Source organism: Schistocerca americana, chromosome 7 (assembly GCF_021461395.2).
Source record: "Schistocerca americana isolate TAMUIC-IGC-003095 chromosome 7, iqSchAmer2.1, whole genome shotgun sequence".
NCBI classification, from domain to species: Eukaryota; Metazoa; Arthropoda; class Insecta; order Orthoptera; family Acrididae; genus Schistocerca; species Schistocerca americana.
The window spans coordinates 314,802,364-314,824,822 of NC_060125.1; the positions used below are offsets into that span (position 1 = coordinate 314,802,364).

At 39.6% G+C, this 22,459-nt stretch overlaps 1 protein-coding gene across 1 annotated transcript in view; it reads right to left on the bottom strand.

Annotated features, from left to right (window-relative positions):
• Nucleotides 1-6,843: 6,843 nt before the first annotated feature.
• The window catches only part of LOC124622290 (calcium/calmodulin-dependent protein kinase type IV-like), a 601,039-nt gene continuing 585,423 nt past the window's right edge, over nucleotides 6,844-22,459 (bottom strand). Inside the window, exon 10 of the mRNA XM_047147960.1 lies at nucleotides 6,844-7,100. Coding sequence (XP_047003916.1) covers nucleotides 7,002-7,100 — 99 coding nt within the window. The 3' untranslated portion in view covers nucleotides 6,844-7,001. The remainder of the gene's footprint in view (nucleotides 7,101-22,459) is intronic.

Here is a 22,459-nt window from a genome sequence, read left to right on the forward strand (position 1 = left end):
GAAGAAGGGATCGGTTGGTAGGACATGTTCTGAGGCATCAAGGGATCACCAATTTAGTATTGGAGGGCAGCGTGGAGGGTAAAAATCGTAGAGGGAGACCAAGAGATGAATACACTAAGCAGATTCAGAAGGATGTAGGTTGCAGTAGGTACTGGGAGATGAAAAAGCTTGCACAGGATAGAGTAGCATGGAGAGCTGCATCAAACCAGTCTCAGGACTGAAGACCACAACAACAACAACAACAATTTGTGCTGATGTTGCATCCACTGGCAAAGCTGCCAGTTTTTCTACTTCGCCAATACACACATCGTAAGCACCGTCTAATGCACATAAAAAATTTCATACTGCGAACTTCTAAATAGTCCAATTTTCAGTCCCACACAGCTTCTCTATACCATGAAAATCCATTGTTGTCCTGTAAAACAGTTCAGATTTACAACTGCAAAAATTCTACAAGAGAAATGTGCAGTAATTATTCGCGTATATACAATACGACCTGCGCGTATAAAACAAAACACGGTAACGCATTTCTGGTGCCACGAAATGTAAAATTGCAATACCCAATTCCTTTGTTGAATCATGTACTGGGCCTATAACCTATTGCAGAAACTTCAAGAAAGAACTAAAGAGCACAACATAAAGCATATACACGACATAGTTGCTATAACAAGGCACACGTATTTTATTTTGTGACACCAACCAAAGACATAGATATAGTACACAGCAGAGAGATTAATATAAACATTTAACTTCAACAGGCAGGATTCACCTCCTGTTTTTCAGCAGATGGTACACTCACAGTCACTGCCCCAGCTTACAGCACCACAGGCCCCACAACGTCTCCTGTGGATGCAAGAATGCATAACAATGCTGCCAAATTGTTTCCCTTTTCAAATACCACTGCTGAGCCAGCAACAATTAAAGATACTGGAAAAACTATGTACTTATCTGTTGCCTCTGCCAGCATCAACCCATTAGTTGCACTGCTGACATCATGCTTTGGGCATGCCCTGTGCCCTCCGGTGCACCTTGCTGACTACGATATGTCTTCTTCCGTCGTATCCACTGTCACACAGCCACCCATGTCACTTCCAACAGATGGTGCCTGCCACAGCCTCTCCTGACATGCTCTGCACTAGGAGGGGAGAGGGGCTCTCTGTAGCGATGTAACATTTCTGACTTGAAAAAAGGAGGATCACTGCCCTGTAGGCAGTGGGAGTTAGTATGCACTGTATGCTTGTAATGATTTTGTCAGGTACGAATATTGTGCTTATCAATAAATATATGAAAATTATATCTCAGTGCTTTGTCACTATTGTGCTATCACACTACTGGTACCCCATTTCCCAAATACTGTTCAAAATATATATTGCTCTGTCCATCTGAACATCAATAGTATAGAAGAAAAAAGGAAGTCACTGGACATTGTAAGAGCTAAATGGAAATTGCGATGGAGTTAAATGTGTATCTTTTCGAGCTATTTACCAAAGCCAGACAAAAGTCATTTAGTGTCAGTGATAGAACTTTACATGATTGAGCAATGCAGTAGGCACTAAAGAATTGACATCTTCTCAAAGTTTGATTAGTCACTTCAAAATATTTTATAAAATATTGGCAAGAAAAAGAATGAAATTTATATTGAGAAACAGGTCAGAAAATTAAGTGATTCAAACAGAAATGATGTTGTTGTTGTTGTTGTTGTGGTCTTCAGTCCTGAGACTAGTTTGATGCAGCTCTCCATGCTACTCTATCCTGTGCAAGCTTCTTCATCTCCCAGTACCTACTGCAGCCTACATACTTCTGAATCTGCTTAGTGTATTCATCTCTTGGTCTTCCTCTACGATTTTTACCCTCCACGCTGCCCTCCAATACTAAATTGGTGATCCCTCGATGTCTCAGAATATGTCCTACCAACCGATCCCTTCTTCTAGTTAAGTTGTGCCAAATACGCCTCTTCTCCCCAATTCTATTCAATACTTCATCTTTAGTTATGTGATCTACCCATCTAATCTTCAGCATTCTTCTGTAGCACCACATTTAGAAAGCTTCTATTCTCTTCTTGTCTAAACTATTTATCGTCCACATTTCAGTTCCATACATGGCTACACTCCATACAAATACTTTCAGAAATGACTTCCTGTCATTTAAATCTGTACTCAATGTTAACAAATTTCTTTTCTTCAGAAACGCTTTCCTTGCCATTGCCAGTCTTCATTTTATATCCTCTCTACTTTGACCATCATCAGTTATTTTGCTCCCCAAATAGCAAAACTCCTTTACTACTTTAAGTGTCTCATTTCCTAATCTAATTCCCTCAGCATCACCCAATTTAATTTGACTACATTCCACTGTCCTTGTTTTGCTTTTGTTGATGTTCATCATATACCCTCTTTTCAAGACACTGTCCATACCATTCGGCTGCTCTTCCAAGTCCTTTGCTGTCTCTGACAGAATTACAATGTCATCGGCGAACCTCAACATTTTTATTTCTTCTCCATGGATTTTAATACCTACTCCAAACTTTTCTTTCGTTTCGTTTATTGCTTGCTCAATATACAGATTGAATAACATTGGGGATAGGCAACAACCCTGTGTCACTCCCTTCCCAACCGCTGCTTCCCTTTCATACCCCTCGACTCTTATAACTGCCATCTGCTTTCTGTACAAATTGTAAATAGCCTTTTTGCACCCTGTATTTTACCCCTGCCACATTCAGAATTTGAAAGAGAGTATTCCAATCAACATTGTCAAAAGCTTTCTCTAAGTCTACAAATGCTAGAAATGTAGGTTTGCCTTTCCTTAATCTTTCTGCTAAGATAAGTCATAGGGTCAGTATTGCCTCACGTGTTCCAATATTTCCACGGAATCCAAACTGATCTTCCCTGAGGTCAGCTTCTACCAGTTTTTCCATTCATCTGTAAAGAATTCACATTAGTATTTTAAATTAATTAGTATTCACTTATTAAACTGATAGTTTGGTAATTTTCACATCTGTCAACACCTGCTTTCTTTGGGATTGAAATTATTATATTCTTCTTGAAATCTGAGGGAATTTCGCCTGTCTCATACATCATGCTCACCAGATGGTAGAGTTTTATCAGGACTGGCTCTCCCAAGGCTGTCAGTAGTTCTAATGGAATGTTGTCTACTCCGGGGGCCTTGTTTCGACTCAGGTCTTTCAGTGCTCTGTCAAACTCTTTACGCTGTATCATATCACCCATTTCATCTTCATCTACATCCTCTTCCATTTCCATAATATTGTCCTCAAGTACATCGCCCTTGTTTAGACTCTCTATATGCTCCTTCCACCTTTCTGCTTCCCTTCTTTGCTTAGAACTGGGTTTCCATCAAAGCTCTTGATATTCATGCAAGTGGTTCTCCTTTCTCCAAAGGTCTCTTTAATTTTCCTGTAAGCAGTATCTATCTTACCCCTAGTGAGATAAGCCTCTACATCCTTACATTTGTCCTCTAGCCATCCCTGCTTAGCCATTTTGCACTTCCTGTCGATCTCACTTTTGAGACGTTTGTATTCCTTTTTGCCTGCTTCATTTACTGCATTTTTATATTTTCTCCTTTCATCAATTAAATTCAATATTTCTTCTGTTACCCAAGGGTTTCTACTAGCCCTCGTCTTTTTACCTACTTGATCCTGTGCTGCCTTCACTATTGCATCCCTCAGAGCTACCCATTCTTCTACTGTATTTCTTTCCCCATTCCTGTCAATTGTTCCCTTATGCTCTCCCTGAAACTCTGTACAACCACTGGTTCTTTCAGTTTATCCAGGTCCCATCTCCTTAAATTCCCACCTTTTTGCAGTTTCTTCAGTTTTAACCTACAGTTCATAACCAATACATTGTGGTCAGAGTCCACATCTGCCCCTGGAAATGTGTTACAATTTAAAATCTGGTTCCTAAATCTCTGTCTTACCATTATATAATCTATCTGAAACCTTCTAGTATCTCCAGGGTTCTTCCATGTATACAACCTTCTTTTATGATTCTTGAACCAAGTGTTACCTATGATTTAGTTATGCTCTGAGCAAAATTCTACCAGGCAGCTTCCTCTTTCATTTCTTAGCCCCAATCCATATTCACCTACTATGTTTCCTTCTCTCCCTTTTCCTACTCTCAAATTTCAGTCACCCATGTCTATTAAATTTTCGTCTCCCTTCACTACCTGAATAATTTTTTTTATCTCATCATACATTTCATAAATTTCTTCATCATCTGCATAGATAGTGGACATATAAACTTTTACTACTGTAGCAGGCGTTGGCTTCATGTCTATCTTGGCCACAATAAAGCGTTCACTATGCTGTTTGTAGTAGCTTACCCGTACTCCTATTTTTTTATTCATTATTAAACCTACTCCTGCATTACCCCTATTTGATTTTGTATTTATAACCCTGTATTCACCTGACCAAATGTTTTGTTCCTCCTGCCACCAAACTTCACTAATTCCAACTATGTCTAACTTTAACCTATCCATTTCTGTTTTTAAATTTTCTAACCTACCTGCCCAATTAAGGGATCTGACATTCCACGCTTTGATCCATAGAACACCAATTTTCCTTCTCCTGATAACGACGTCCTCTTGAATAGTCCCCGCCCGGAGATCCAAATGGGGGACTATTTTACCTTCAGAATATTTTACCCAAGAGGACGCCATCATCATTTAATCATACAGTAAAGCTGCATGCCCTCAAGAAAAATTACGGCTGTAGTTTCCCCTTGCTTTCAGTCGTTCGCAGTACCAGAATGGCAAGGCCATTTTGGTTAGTGTTACAAGGCCAGATCAGTCAATCATCCAGACTGTTGCCCCTGCAACTACTGAAAAGGCTGCTGCCCCTCTTCAGGAACCACACGTTTGTCTGGCCTCTCAACAGGTACCCCTCCGTTGTGGTTGCACCTACGGCACGGCTATCTGTACCATCGAGGCATGCAAGCCTCCCCACCAATGGCAAGGTCTATGGTTAATGGAGGGAGGAATGAAATGATAGAAGTTTTTATTATGATTGCAAATCATAAGGTTACTAGTTTTAGTGACTCTTACATTCACAATGCAGATCAGTCTGGTTTCCAAAAAGAAAAGTTTGTTAAAAGAACACTGTCATTCTAAGGGGAAAACCATACAGAGGCAACTATGCAGTCCATTACTGCAATCACACACTCATACACTAAAATGCCCATAATGAGTCTGGATGGTTTCTTGCTGCCTAAACTAAGTGCATGTCTTCAAGAATCAGCCACATATTTTGGACTTCATGTCAAAAGAACAATATTCTTAGCAGACAATCTTATGGTAGACACACCAAAGTTGGGGAAAAATGGGAAATGAAAATGTTACTATTTTCATGCATCATGCTTTTCTTCCATTCCACAGGAACAAATCTCTTTTCCTTTTAGATTCATGACCAGGTCATAAAAGTTCTGATTCATTAAAAGCTGTATTTTGTGCTCAGTATGACAAAGAAGTAGAGATACTTCAGATTCCAACTGGCATGACGAACGTAATTCAACAATTAGACAGAGAATCTTTTTGGTAGTGGAAAACATTTTACATAAAACTAACAGAGAAAATAACTGTGTGCAGATCACTGCAGTTTCAAGTCTACCATTGTGACAATATTCCCAAGTTGCAATCGGTAGTGCATTGTCAGTTTTCCTCTTCATGGTTTCAAAACTTGGTTAACTTTGTATGGCACTTTTCAAAATCTATTGATATTAGACCTCATTCATTTCTTAACACTGGCCCAGTTTCATCTAAGGACATCTAATAATGTCTGTGACTAGCAGCACTGTCATATTTTGTCTTTACTTGTATGTTCTTGGTGTACAAAAAATGTTTGTTTGGAACATTGCATCAATATTTTGCATTTTTGTGGCAGTAACAAGAATTAAAATGAATTTTTATGTATTCCAAGCCATGATATTTATTTGAATCTATTCCATGGCATTTGGAAGGCATGCTATAGATAACATATCAGTTGTACTTGTCAATGAATGTTTAATTATCTTATGAGCACTTTCACATGGTGAATCTGCTCTCTCACTGCTGTGGCAAGAGAGTTACACATAGCTAACACCACCATGTCTTTACATGGCATTGGCATAACATAGCAAGAGAGGTCATGGCTATACTACTCAGTTATGAGTGCAGAAAACATGTAACAGATTTCTTAAAAATTTTTACAGACTTCCAGGTCATGTCAGCAGATAAAATACTGCATATGGACTTTTTCAACATTAGCTTGCAATGGTGAAAAAATCAACACAGGCTTTGACATGACAACTCTGGCCATCCCCTTGTAATTTATGCAGACCACTATGAGTGTGTCACAAGCTATAGGTTGCTTAATGCTGTGTTGACAGTGTTATATTTAATAAATGAAGTCCACACCTCAAACTGTGAGCACCCACTGTGTGTCACCCACTGCAACTTATTTGCAGTTTGGTAGCTGCCCTCTCTAAGCATAAAAACAGTCTCTCCTATAATGATGCATATGCTGAAGGGTGCTATGTCAAATGAAGTGAACATCTTCAATGTAGTATTTAGTTTCACTTTGGTATGCACACCAGATCCAGGTGCATGTGAATAGTAGTGTTCATGAGAAGAGAAGTAATAGTTTCCTTTTTTTTTGGACAGCTGAAGGTAATAGATTGTCCTATGTAATACTACTACAATATAGTTGTGTCAGTTCCAATAAACAGGCTGTGAGAACATTTCTGTGCCCTGTTATTTCATTCTGCAGACCTAATCCCATGTGTGCCACTGCATGGTACAAATTGAGCTCAAATATTACAAGATAGGAGGAATGTATTTCCCACAGTAAAAATTGTCACCTGTTTTTCAGTAGATTTATTAGATCCATTTACATAATATTTTTCAAAGAATAAACTTTAGTTTTTGTACAAAATTTATAGTAAACACCAAAATATTATTTCAGTAGAAATGTGAATACTTAACTTTTGAAAAAGTAAGATGTGCATTTACATTGATACTTAAAATGTATTTTTAGGTTGTATTTTGTTCTTCTGTTTTCTTTCAGGAGAGATAAGATGCAATGCTCGTTGTGTAGCAAGCACGGCACATGTTGCCACCTGGAATAATAATGAAATAAACATTTTTTCATGTACTGTATAACTTAAGTAATTTTACATTAAAGAATGAAAGCCTGAAAAATTATTGATGTTTTTTCACTCATGAAGATGAATAATAGAGTAATGTAATTGGTAATGAGAAATCACTACAGACTGAGTGAATATGAAGACTTAAAATTCTGAGCGGTTCTAGGCACTACAGTCTGGAACCGCGCGACCGCTACGGTCGCAGGTTCGAATCCTGCCTCGGGCATGGATGTCTGTGATGTCCTTAGGTTAGTTAGGTTTAAGTAGTTTTAAGTTGTAGGGGACTGACGACCACAGCAGTTAAGTCCCATAGTGCTCAGAGCCATTTTGAACTTAAAATTCAGGAAGTATTTAGCTGTTATAAAGCCCTCTTCTACTGTATCCTGGTGACATGAAATGTAACTATCACATCAGTATTCTCAAGATGCTTGCTGAAATAACATTTTCCTCAGTCCTAATGGTGATTCAAATATTAGAGTGCTTTGCTAATCATATTCTTGCTAGAGATGATACACCCTTGGCTTTCTGCAACCTATGAGCTGATATATCTAGACAGTTTCATAGTAACACACATTTAAATTTGGACTCCAACCACTTTGCAGTGTGGAATTTTCCATGTACGAAAAGCATTTTTAATAGAGGAAAAGAAAAATTAAAGAGAAAAATAAGTTCTGGTTGGCACTACTTGGAGCTCTGGATCTTTGCTCTGATACCTGCCCCTCCCCTCCTCCCCCCCCCACCCCCCACTCCCCTCACCCGCACTCCCACCCCACCCAACCCCCATCACCAAGGGACAGTTTACATCTATTCTCAGATTCACAATGTAATAGGAAATGAAACCATTTACTGAAGAACAGAATACCTTCACTCATGATTCATACACAAAAAAGAATGAAAACAAATCTGTGACCAATCATGCTGCCCGGCTTTCTATACATTCAATATCCTCTGTTATTCCTATCTGGTACAGGTACCACACATTTGGTCAATATTCTAGAATGGATAGCACAAGAGTCTAGTAAATAATGTCCTTTGTAGATTGACTGCATTTCCCTAGTATTGTACAATGAACTGATGGCTGCCACCTGCTTTATGTTAAACTGAGCCTATGTGATTTTTCCATTTCATATCCCAACAAATTGTTACACCCAAGTATTTGTATGGTTTCACTGACTAATTGCGACTCATTGATAAGCCTTAAAATGCTACTTTTTTTCATTTTGTGAAGGGCTCAATTTTATATTTCTGAACAGTTAAAGCAGGTAGCCAATCTCTGCACTACTTTGAAATCTTGTCAAGATCTAATTGAATATTTGTTTAGTGTTTTCAGACATTACTTCACTACAGATAATCTCATCATCTGTGAACAGTCTAATGTTGCTATTAATATGTCCTGGAGGCACACTTTAACTACTTCTACATCTGCTGATGACTTTCCACCCAAGATAAGATACCCCCTACCAAGATATCCTCAATCCTATCACAAACTTCACTTTATCCATTATTAATGTACGTGTGGAACTGTGCCCAATGCTCTTTGGGTATCATGAAATACAGCATCTGCCTGACTGCTGTGATCCATGGGTTTCAGGATGTCATGTGAGAAAAGCACAAGTGCTGTTTCACATGATCAGTGCTTCAGAACACATGCTGATTGGCAAGGAGGAGGTCATTCTTTTTGAGGTATCTCATATTTTTTAAATTCAGAATATGTTCCAAGATTCTACAATAGATGGATATCAAGGATATTGGATGGTAGTTTTGTGGATCACATGTGCTACCCTTTGTACTTTGATGAAGAAACATCTAGATAAATCCACATATGGCGCAAAATCAGGTAGTCTTAATGCCAACATCATCTGACAATAGTGCATGTGTAAGTTGTGCTACCACTATACAAATCAATACAAGGTGCAAAATCAGGTGATTTTAATGGCAACATTTTCTGACAGTGGTACTTGTGTAAGTTCTGCTACAGCTACATCCTCCAACTGGTTACATGATCTGTGCCTATAGGTTGGGTAGTAATGGTACAGCAGGTGAACTGGTTGAAGGTGCATTACTTAATAAACCTATCTGTTGTAATTTCCTTAACACCTACTGTTCTTACATCACACCTTCCTCAACCAACACTTTCAGGATAAAAACTAGATCTGAAGTGTCAATGAAGTGCAGCAGAGGTGCTATTATGCTCTTGGTAAATTGATACTTACAGGTATGACATGTCCCTCTTCCACTGACCATGACTACACCATAAAACATAAGTGTGTTGGTGAGCTAAAATAATTTGTTATGTGTGCAAGACCCAGAATTTCACTGGCAGAGATGGCCCTAGCCTATGCATTTCTGGGGTGCAACAAAAGATTGGCCACACTTCAAGAACATTTGAAGGCACTGTTGCCATGGTCAGCCATCTGCAGGCTGCTGCCTTGGGGTATAGCATTGGTGGAGAAACTGGCATATTAATGGGACATCTCAGATGTCATTTGTTTCACCCACAGGTTTTTTTGCCAAAGCACTTCCAGTGTACCTGGTATGAGGGAACTGTGCTCATCACAGAGTGAGTGGGAGGTTGTAACATGTTTGCATGACTCAAAATATGGGCACTGTCTGTCTGGCCATGTCCATTCTCTCCGTGAGTGGACAAGTGGCTGCTCCTTCATAAGGGTAGCAGGAACACAGGGGAAGGGATTTGCTAGTTATCAGCAGCTCCAGTGTTGGGTGCATTATGGGATACCTCTGGGAAATATCATCTAGGGCTGGCAAAAAGTTCAGTGGGCACCCAGTATGCCTTTTGTGAAACCTCATCTGAGATGTGGAGAAAGCCCTGCCTGCAACAACAGCGAGTGCGGGGTGAAGTTGTCTTCTAGTTGTGGCTCATGTTGGGTCCAATGACGCCTCTTGCTTGGGTTCTGAAGCCATCCTCAGTTTGTACATAAGACTGGTGGACATAGTGAAGAATGCTGACCCTGCTTTGGCATGCAAGCAGAGTTCACAGTTTGCAGTATTATAAGAGGGTCACTCCGAAAGAAATGCACACTATTTTTTTTTAAATCCATCTTTTATTCTACATGTTTGAAAGTTTTACAGTGTGTAGATACATCCTTTAGGAACAATATTTTCATTTCTCCACATAATTTCTATCCCTCTTAACTGCCGTATGCCATCTTGGAACTAGTGCCTGTATACCCGCACAGTAAAATTCTCGACCAACCTGTTGGAGCTACTGTTTGGCAGCGTGCACAAGGGAGTCATCATCTTCAAACTTTGTTCCACAAAGATAATCTTTCATTACATGTAAGCTTTCAGTTTCCCAAAGAGATGATAGTCACATGGAGCCAGGTCAGGACTGTAAGGCGGGTGTTTCAGTGCTGTCCATCCGAGTTTTGTGATCGCTTCCATTGGTTTTTTGACTGACATGTGGCTGTACTTTGTTGTGCAACAGCAAAACAGCCTGCTTTTGCCAATGTGGTTGAACATGACTCAGTTGAACTTGAAGTTTCTTCAGAGTCATCACATATGCATCAGAATTTATGGTGGTTCCACTTGGCATGATGTCTACAAGCAAGAGTCCTTCGGAATCGAAAAACACCATAGCCATAACTTTTCTGACAGAAGTTGTGGTTTTGAATTTTTTTTTTCTTGGGTGAATTTGCATGATGCCACTCCATTGATTGCCTCTTCGTCTCCGGTGAAAAATGATGGAGCCATGTTTCATCACCTGTCACAATTCTTCCAAGAAATTCATCTCCACCATTCTCGTACTGTTCCAAAAGTTTGCTGTGTACCATTTTTATTGTTTCTTTGTGAGCCACTGTCAACATCCTGGGAACCCACCTGACACATACCTTTTTTATTGCGAAGACTTTCAGTGTTCTGCAAACACTTCCTTTCCCTATGCCAACGTAGCATGACAATTCATTCAATGTGTCTGTCAGCAGTCACCAATTCATTAACTCTCTGCACATTGTCTGGACGTGTGCAGTATGAGGCCTGCCACTGTGAGGACAATCCTCAATATTGTCATGCCCTCTTTCATCACGTAACCTGCTTGCCCACTGACTGTACTGGGATCGACAGCAGCATCTCCATACACCTTTTTCAACCTCTTGTGGATGTTTCCCATTGTCTCGTTTTCACAGTACAGGAAAAAAGCACATTGCTTCTGATGAATGTCAAGTGTAGCAGCCATCTTGAAGACATGCTGTGATGGCGCCACTCACAGGAACAGGTTGAACTAAGTTTGAAAACAAGCGGGAAGGATGTATCTACACACTGTAAAACTTTCGCACATGCAGAATGAAAATTGTATTTATAGAAAAATAGTGTGCATTTCTTTTGGAGTGACTCTCGTACTATAACTGCCAGATCCTTTGATGTGGAGCCAAGTGAAGTCTCTCAATCAGAGGGTCTGAAGACTGTGTGAAGGTCTTGTCAGTAAATTTCTGCACCTGTGTTATAGAGCTGGGAATTGCAGGACTCTTCTTGATAGACTGGGGGTGCACTACACAGAGGAAGCAACTGCTCATGTGGCAGTGTATTTGTGGAGAACAGTGGATTTTTTGGCTAGGCAAAATACTGAGGCCTGATGACTGCTCATCAGTCAATACCTGTCAGAGAGTGAAATCAGATTCTGTACAAGGTAAAGACACTTCAGATGTCTAAACTGTAACAGTAAATCACCAAAGCTTTCATAACAGAGTTCCTGAATTTACCACACTCTAGGAACAGTCACATGGAACCAAGAGCTGGAGAAAATCCAAAGTAGAAAGCTCTGAAATATTTAGTAATATGGAACACATATTGTAAAGACAGATTATACATCATGGGAGGGTAGTGATCATTGCATGGACTAAAATATTTTGTTGGTTGAAACTGAGTCTGGCTGTGAAGTTATTACACTACAAGTAACCAGCCTAAGTGAACTCAAGACCATCATCATATGTCCTTACCAACCACCTCATTCAACTGTACCAGTTGTAGAATCATTCAGAGAAAATCTATGCTAAAAACGGAAGTACCCTGATCATAGAATACTGGTTGGAGGCAACTTTAACCTTCCGAGGATAGACTGGGATATGTGTAGGTCCATTAGAAGTTATAAGGTAAGTCAGTCTTGTGAAGCAGTCCTGAAAATACTTTCCAAAAACTGCATTGAGCAGAAAGTTTGGCAACCAACATGCAATGGAAATATTTTAGATCTTGTAGCTACCAATAGGTCTGACCTTATTGACAGTGTCAATATAGAGACTAGGATTAGTAATAGTGATGTCATCATAATGATAATGGTTACTGAAGTTCATAAATCCCTCAAGGAAGCTAGGAGAATGTTTATGTTGGAAAGAGCACATAATCAGTTGTTAGCATCCTACTAAGGCAATGACTGGAAATAATTCACTTACAATATGATAATAATATACAAATTAGGGGCAAAGTTTAAACTGATTGCAAATTGAACTCTGAAGAAATATATGCCAGGTAAGTGTATTAAGAGGGAAAAAGCTTAGTTTACAAACAAAATGCAGAAAATGCTGAGGCTGCAGAGATTGTTGTGCTCTCAGTTCAAAAAAGGATGCAGAAATGCCAACAGACAAAAGTTGGTAGAAATTCATTCGTCTATAAAAAGATTGATACATGCTTGTATGTTAGCAAAAGATCTTGCTAACATGAAAAATTCTGGTCCTACATAAAATCACTAAACAATTCAGTGGCTTCTATTCAGTCACTCATTAGCCGGTCCTCTGTAGCAATAGAAGGCAGCTGTTTATAGACTCATGCAAGCAGAAGCATCATACAGACATACCATTGTTTGACTGTCACAGAAATTCCTGTATGGATGATGTAGAAATAAGTGTATCTAGCATTCAGAAGAAACTGAAAGAGTTGAAAACAAATAACATGCCTGGTGTGTATAGAATTCCAATTTGGTTTTGTGGATACTACTCTTCAGGAGTGCCCCCTTACCTAGTTTTCAATTATCATGAATTTCTGACCAAGCACAAAATCTCAAGCAACTGGAAAAATCACAGGTGACTCCTATAAATAAGAAGGATAAAAGAATGGACCCCCAAACTTACAGACCAATATCCTTAACATCAGTTTGCTGCAGACTTCTTGAACATATCCGAAGTTTGAATATAATAAATTTGCTTGACGCACAGTAGCTTCTGTCCAGCTATCCAGATTTAGAAACTATTGCTCATGCAAAAATCAGCTTGTCCTTTTCTCATTTGACATCATGTGAACCACAGATGAAGAGTAACATGCACGTTCCATATTCCTAGATTTCCAAGTAGGATTTAACACAGTGCTCCACTGCAGTCTGTTAATGAATGATTGAGCTTATGGGATAGATTTCCAGACATGTGAGTGGCTCAAAGATCTCTTAAGGAGTACACTCAGAACATTGTCCTTGATGGCGAGTCTTCATCAGAGCAAGGATATCACCAGTGGTGTCCCAGGGAATTGTGATAGAACTGCTCTTGTTCTTCATATACAAAAATGATCTGACAGATAGGCTGAGCAGCAAGCCGCAACTGTTTGCTGGTGACACGGTGACACTATAGTGTCGGGAGGGGGGAGTGTTGTTATTGAATGACTGTAGGAGCATACAGAATGTCTTAGACAGAATTTAAATTTGGTGTGATGATGAATGGTAGCTTGCTCTAAATGTTGAAAAATATAAGTTAATGCTGATGAGTAGGGAAAACAATCCAGCATCATGATTTAATTTCTAGGTGTGATTGTGCAAGGCAATATGAGATGGGAAAAGGATGTATGATTGGTAGTAGGGAAGGTGAATGTTTGACTTTGGTTTATTGGTAGAATTTTAGAAAATTCTGGCTCACCTATAAAGTGGACTGTGTATAAAATACTGGTGCAACCCATTCTTGAGTGTTTGTGACATTGAACCAATTAAGAGGCATGCTGTCAGATGTGTTACCATTAAGTTCAGCCAATGCACGAGGATTACAGAAATCCTACTAACTCAAATGGGAATCCTCAGAAGGAAGACAACCTTTCCTTTGTGAAACACTGCTGATAAAATTTAGATAACCAACATTTGCAGCTGACTGCAGCAGAATGACTGTATGTTGCCAGAGTACATTTTGTGTGAGTATGTGTGTGGATGTTGCTGTAACCAGGTTATACATTTATATTCTATATTACAGCAGTGGATAAATTTAAGAATTCCACAGAAAACTACTGTGTGTGAGTGTGTAAGGTGGAAAACTTATTTTCTTTCTGCATCTGGGCTTCCTTTATCAAATAATAGGGCTGGGTGAAATAGAATTGTATAAAAGGTAGCAAGAACATTTTATTTTCACTCAGGATTATAGCTGAATGTCATGTTAACCCTTGAGTAAGTCCACTTGCTTCAACTCTTTCCTTTCTCTTCTGCCACATATGGGAAACTATGAGTTAAACCAACCATTACCTACCCTTAAAGAGAAGTAGGAGGCCCTTTAAAAGGGCAAAAGGGCAAATGCTGGGACAGTTCCTTTGAAAGGGCACGGCCGACTCCCTTCCCTAATCTGATGAGACCAATGACCTCGCTGTTTGGTCTCTTCCCCCAAACAATCCAATCCAATCCAATCCCTTTAAAAGTTCTTTGCTAAACATAATTTCTTCAGGAATTGATGACCCATAAATGAGAGGTGGATAGTGCAAATTACTGTTCCTTCTTTTATTACAGTGAGGTGACAAAAGTCATGGGATACCTCCTACTACTGTGATGAACCTCCTTTTGCCCAGAGTAGTGCAGCAACTTGACATGACATGAACTCAATAACTTGTGGAAATATTGAGCGAGGCTGCAAATATAGACATCCATAATTATGAAAATGGTGCTGATGCATGATTTTATGCATTAAGTGACCTCTTGATTATGTCTGATGAATGTTTGATGGGATTCATGTTGGGCAATATAGGTAGACAAATCATCTGCTTGAATGGTAAAGAATTTTCTTCAAACTAATCATGAACAATTGTGGCCCGGTGACCTGGCACAGTGTCATCCATAAAAGTTGCATCACTGTTTGGGATATGAAGTCCATGAATGAATGCAAATGGTCAATGATCAGTTCAGCTGGACCAGAGGACCCAGTCATTTCCTTGTACACACTGCACACATCATTATGAAGCCACCAACAGCTTGCACAGTGCCTTGTTGATAACTTGGGTCTATGGTTGTGTGGGGCCTGCACCACACTCAAATCCTACCTCCACCTCTTACCAGCTGAAATCAGGACTCATCTGACTATTCCACAGTTTTCCAGTCATTTAGGGCCCAACTGATACAGTAACGAACCCAGCAGGGGTGTTGCAGGTCATTTTGTTCTGTTAGCAAAAGACTCACATCAGTCACCTTCTGCCATAGTCCACCAACACCAAATTCCACAGCACTATCCTAATGAGTAGGTTCATCATATGTCCCATATTGATTTCTGTAGTTACTTCATGCAGTGTTGCTTGTCTGGTAGCACTGACAACTTTACACTGTTCTTGGTCATTAAGTGAAGGCTGCCAGCCACTGCATTGTCCATGATAACAGTATTGCCTGAAATGTGGTATTCTCGGCACACTATTGATGTTATGCAGCTTGGAAAATTGAATTATTTAATAATTTTTGGAATAGAATGCCCCTTGCATCTAACTCCAACTATCATTCTGCATTCAAAGTCTGTCAATTTCTGTCGTGCAGTCATAATCGCATTTGAAACTTTTTCGCATGAATCATCTGATTACAGTTTACAGCTCCATCAATGAACTGTCCTTTTACGCCTTGTGTGCATGGTACTATTGCCATCTGTGTATGCACATTTCACTATCCCATGACTTTTGTCACCTCAGTGTATATTTATGAATGTTACTATTGCTTTCAGACATTGATTAAATGTTGACAAGACACTTTTTACGAGAGTAAATAAATAGTGAGGCTTAAATAACTGTTTACAGGAAGTACTAGAGGAAACACCACATATTGTCCTTATTTCATGCTTCTGTGCAACAATGACACTTTTCCCTCAGTGACAAATTACCACAGTATATGGTGCCAAAAGAGATTAGTGAATAAAAATTGGAGAAGTTAGTCAATTTTTTTCATCTCCAAAATCTGATTACCTGTAACATAAAAGTTGCAGAGTTTAGACATTAAGATGATCTGTAAGTTGTGAATTCCAGTTCAAGTTCTTATCAGTATAAGTAGTTAAGAATTTAGAATATTCTGTTTCATTCATTGATTTATCATTATGTATCATTGTTTAATAGTGTGGTTATGCCTTGAGTAGTACTGAATTTCAGGTATAGAGTATTGTCTAAATTCAGTGATGGTCCATTTGCAGAAAATCATTTAAGTTTCAAGAAAATGTTATTTGTACTTTCAACTGTTGAAGTTTTTCCATTAGGCTTGATTATAATATTTGCATTGTCTGCAAAGAGAATTATTTCTACTTTTTTAATTATAGAATGGAAGATCATTTATATATAACAAGAACTGGAGGAAAAACATAACTGACATCTGTGATACACTTATAGTAATTACTCTCCATTCTGAAGATGATGTTTCATTCTGTGCACTCCCTGATTTTCTTAATGAAATACCCTGCACACTACTGGTTACACAGCATGAAAATGTAGTTACGCAGCATGAAAGTCAGTTATCAACAAGATCTATGATACCATAATATTTGAGCTTCACTAGAGGTTTACTGCAAACAGCACAAACAGAAATTAAAAGCATGTATAATGTTGTTTTTGATTTGGAAAAAAAGGGATTTGAAATACAAATTAATGTTGACTAAATACCTTTTTCTCCAAGTACCTTGAAGAAGGAGGTAGGCACTGAAACTGGTCAGTAATTATTAACATCTGTCTTAATAACTTTCTTGTAAAGTAGTGTGACAGTAGCATAATTCACTCTGTCTGGAAATATACCATGTGATAGTGACGTGTTACATTTATGATTGAATACATGTCATGATAGTGAAAAATAGTATTCTCATCACTGCTGTCTCTCTGCCATCTGACAGTAAGGTTGGTACCTTGCAATGTCCACTACTGACATCTCCTCTGGCAGCTGGTAAGAATCACCAGAAGGCCATCATGTGGGCCTGCCTGCTGCATAAAGCTGCAGGTAAAACCCAGCTTTGGGGCCACTGCAAGACATTTTGAATCATACTGTGCTGAAGTCTTTGTCTTGCACCTACTTTTGTGACCTTGCTGCCTACTGGGTTTCCATTGGACTAGATTCTTGATTGTGTTTATGATGTGCCCTTTTGGACAAGAAGTGTGAACTATCAAGTGATTACAGTGTTCTTTGGGGAAGCAGAGCTTAGAGTAATTGTCATTTGCCTACATATATGAGTTATTGCTTCTTGCATACATTTTATTACATTATCCCTAGAACTGTCTATGCTAATCTTCTCAGCTACTTAAAATAAGTGATTATAAAGTATTAGGAATGAAAATGCACACAATACATGTGTAATATTCTACAATATTTATTGTTTTCTTTTATAAACCAGTTTCAGGCTGTTACATCATCATCAGGTACAAAGATAAATATGTGTGTCTGTGAAATTTTTGTAGTATCAAAAATTTTAAACTAGTCCATGTACAGTTCATTATTTAATATGTCACATATTTTATGCAAGTTCAGTAGTTTTTCCATTGCATTTTCACTGAAATAATTCCTCTCTTCTTAGTCTTAAATTGAATATTAACACTGTCACCTTTGGAAACACACTGGAATGCTCTGCAGATGCACTAGTTTAAAATCTTTGATCCTACAAACATTCCATAACCACAGCCAAAAACTGCTTTGTAAAAAAAAAAAGAAGTAATGAATATTGTAGAATACTAGAACAGTGTCATGTGTTTTTTCATTTATAATATATAAAATATCTACCAAGAACCAACAAAACAGTGAATCAATGCGATAATTAGATATATTGTTCACCTAACTGCTATCTTAAGTACTGTTTTCATCAGTAATATTTTCACCAGTAAACGTTCCATCAATGAAGCTTTTTTTGGAAACCTCTTCATGCAACAGCCTTGTTTCATGCAAGGTGAAATTGTATTTAATGAGCCACAAGGATCAAGTATGCCATTGGTTTAGACAATCCTGTGCAGAATGGGGTCTGTGTCAGAATATCATATTTCAGTGCTAATAACTCAATCAACATTGTTTGCCTACTTTCTGTTTCGGCCACAAAAGGTTGTGCAAAAGAGGCAAATCATGTTTTTGCCTTTGCCAATCTATTGAATACATTTAGCACCACACTGATCCTGATCCCTTTTCTTTTGTAAAAACGGGTAAGAAGAAGAATCCGTCTGCTGTTTTTGTTTAAAATAATGTACTTGAGAAATCAAGTGAGGCCCGTCATAGAATGCCTGGCCGGCAAACAAGTTGCTCTCTATCTTAGGGCCACTTTGGACTGGTGGTTGTAGTAATAATCAAATCCGTACTGCCATATTTTCTACCATAGCAAAATGCACCCCGAGCACCTCGGCCATATACCTGGAGGCACTGGTAAATGTGGATGGGAGAATCACCATTCTATACAAGTTTTTAGTATCAAAACCTTGCTGTAAAATAATTATAAGGTGATGCAATTTTTCCACATGTAATTGTCTCTGATGATTGCAGATGAATAGAATTTTAATTTTTGGATACACATTTACTAAAAATTGGTCTTAAAAACAATGTCAACATGTATGTTTGTTCTCACATAGTTGGATTAAAAAATGTAGAACAGCACTGCAGAAATTTTTTGTTAAAATTCGGAGCACCTGTGCATGGATCAACATTATACACAGTAAAATTGTAGCTGTTGTCACCTTGATAAAACATTCTAGGATACTGTAATGAGTTATAAGCATGATGTATTTCATTGATTCTCTGAAGACAATTATCATGAGTATGTAACACCAAGTCTCTCCTATCACAGCTCTGGTCTACTAGTTGGTGCATTATAGTGACTCAGGTGAGGTCCTCTTGGTCTTCTTTTAGCTGTAATTATTTGTAATTATCAAACAATGGAAACTCCGAGGTATGAATATCAACAATGTAGGCTCTGGATTTGGTGGAAAGTTGAGTCAAAACATCCCCATAACACTGTTGTTAACCTTTCCATCAAAACCCTCAGCTCCACAGAAGTTTCAGCCTATTCAAACACCTCACCTTTGGCTCTACATACAAATTTAACCATGTTGAGCTTGTCAAAGACCTATTTCTCTTCTCCCAATTCCTGCAATGCAAACAATTCTTTGCTGCCAATCCCTCCAACCAAAACCTCTCTAATTCCAACACTGAATTCTGCCTCTTCTAGTTCCTACTACCATCCGACCGTGATCCTTCACTCTCCTGCCTGACCATCCACTATTCACCTACTAGTAATTCCCTATCTCCAACTTAGCTTCATCATCCTTCCCCAAGTCCCTTCCTCAGAACACAAACCTTTCAGTAGAAGAAAGAACAGCCATACACAAACTCAAAACAAATCATTACTTAATCATCCTATCAGCAGAAAACATTTCCACTGCAGTTGATGTTAATGACAACAACTACTTGGCAGAAGGCCTCTGCCAACTATCTGAATCCTGCACTTATAAAGTCTGCCAGAGTGATCCCATCCCAGAAGTCCAACACAACCTCCAGTCCCTGCTTGAAGCCTCAGGCTCTTCCCAGAACATCTCCTAGAAATCACTTTCACTTGTCAATGCTACAACAACCCACACACCCACGTTCTACATGCTTCCCGAAATCCACAAACCCAACAATCCTGGACACTCCATTGTGGCTGGTCATTGTACCCACACTGAAAGAATTCAGGCCTCACTGACCAACACCTCTAGCCTATTGCCTGCAATCTAGCCTCCCATATTAAAGACACCAACCACTTCCTTCACTGACTCTTCACAATCCCTACACCCTTACCACCTGGATCCCTATTCATCACAGTTGACACCACCTCCCTGTACACCAACAACCCTCATGCCGAAGGTCTTACTGCTATTGAACACTACCTTTCCCAATGGCCTTCAGACTCCAAATCCACTACCTCATTCCTCATATTCCTTACTTATTTTATCCTAACCCACAACTGCTTTTCATTTGAAGGGAAGACATATAAACAAATCTGTGGCACAGCCATGGGCACCTGCATGACATCCTCTTATGCCAATATTTTTATGTGCCATCTAGAGGAGATCTTCCTAGCCTCCCAAAACACCAAACTCCTAGTCTGGTTCAGATACTTCAGTGATATCTTCATGATCTGGACCCAGGGCCAAGACACCCTGTTTTAATTCCTTCAAAACCTCAATGCCTTCTCTCACATCTGCTTCACATTGCCCCCTCAATCCAGCGTTCCACCTTCCTAGGCATTGAGCTCCTCCTCCCTGATGGCTCCATCTGCACCTCTGTTCACATTAAATCTGCCAACCACCAAAAGTACCTGCATTTTGACAACTGTCATCCCTCTCACAACAAAAAATACCTCCCATACAACCTGGCCACCAAGGGAGTATGCTGAGTGTCCCACCAAGGCCTTCACTGACAGGCATTATTTTTCCCAGACCTATGCCGCAAACAGATCTCCCATGCCATTTCCCCTCACACCCTCAATCCTCCCACCATCCCCAAGAACCAGCCACAAAGGAGTGTTCCCTTCATCACCCACTACACCCTGGACAGGAGTGATTGAAACATGTCCTTCACCAGGGCTTTGGTTACCTATCATCATGCCCTGAAATGAGGGACAGCCTGCCCTAGATACTTCCCACACCTCCTAAAGTGGTGTTCGATTGCCCAACCAACCTCCACAATATCCTAATCATTCCTTATGCAACTCCTAATCCAAACCCCTTGGCACAAGGATCATTTCCCTGTAGAAGGTCCAGGTGCAAAACCTGCCCAAACCACCCAGCCGTCACTTCCTACTCCAGTCTTGTCACAGGTTCACTCTATCCGATCAGGAGATGGACCACCTGTAGAAGTAGCCACACCTTTTATCAGCTCTGCTGCAATCATTGCACAGCTTTCTATATTGGTATGACTACCAACCAGTTGCCCAGCAGGATGAATGGTCACCACCAAACGGTGGCAAAGAGCAGAGCAGACCCCCTTCTGCCACAACATGTAGCTGAAAATAATACACTTAATTTCAATGGCTGCTTCACTACCCTAGCCATTTGGATCCTTACCTCCACCACTAGCTTTTCTTAACTGTGCACATAGGAGTTATCCTTACAACACATTCTATGCTCTCCAACCCTCCACTCAACAGTTTTCACCCACTCTGTTCTATCATTTCCTCCTCATTCTCATCTTCCTCTCTGTTCATTTGCAGCCCTCTGCCAATGAATCTGCCCATATTTCTCCACTCGTCTTCTTTTTTGCTCCTTTTTTCCCCACCTCCCTGCCCCACAACCTCCTGATGCTGCACCTGTTGGCAGTCTAGTCCCTGTGCTCTCCACCAGACAGTGTTCGTCTCCCTCCCCACCCATACACTACTGTCCCTCCCCCTTCCCTGGCACCTCTAAATTGTTGCTTGCATCACATGAGATAGTTGCATTCCAGCCCGAGATGCTGGAGTTGGCGGTCATGTGTGCGTGACGTGTGCTTGCTTGTGTGTGTGAATGATGAGTGTCTCTCTTTTACTGATGAAGACTGGCCAAAGGCTTTATGTAGGTGTCTTTTAAATGTGCTTATCTTCAACCTGACATGTATTCTTTATGGTAAGAATCTTGTAATTGTTGCACTCATCATTTGGAGCTGGTTGAAGTGCCACTGTAAAGCTCTTGACATATAGGTTTACATGGTGTAGCACAATTTGCAGGCTTCTCAGCAAACCTGAGTTTAAACTTGTAATATGCTGTTGCCCAATATTTGCCTAGTCTTGGTAATTAGCCAAAAAAATAAACTTCAAAAACCTTGGAACATCTATTGGCAGAAAAGAGCCAATCAGGTGATACATGTGGCCCTGCAACTCAAAAGCAGGCATTAACAACCCTTCAGTGGTATGATTCACTCCAAAAGAAGTCATTTGGAAAGCCCCATTGTAGGCCCTTAAGTTATCCAAGAAGTACTTCAAAAGCACAAGCACATGTTCTCCATTTAATAACTGTGTTGAACAATTCTCTCATTGTTCTCCTTATGCTCATTTTGCTTCCTTCAACTTTTGAACATCAGCTAAGTTTTTGCTTATCTTGAATCTGAGATGAAGTGCTCTTTGTTTACTTAGCACTTTTCTAACATGGCTATTAAACCATGGTGGATGTTTCCCATCCCTTAAAACATTACTCCCAACGTACTTTCCTAGGGA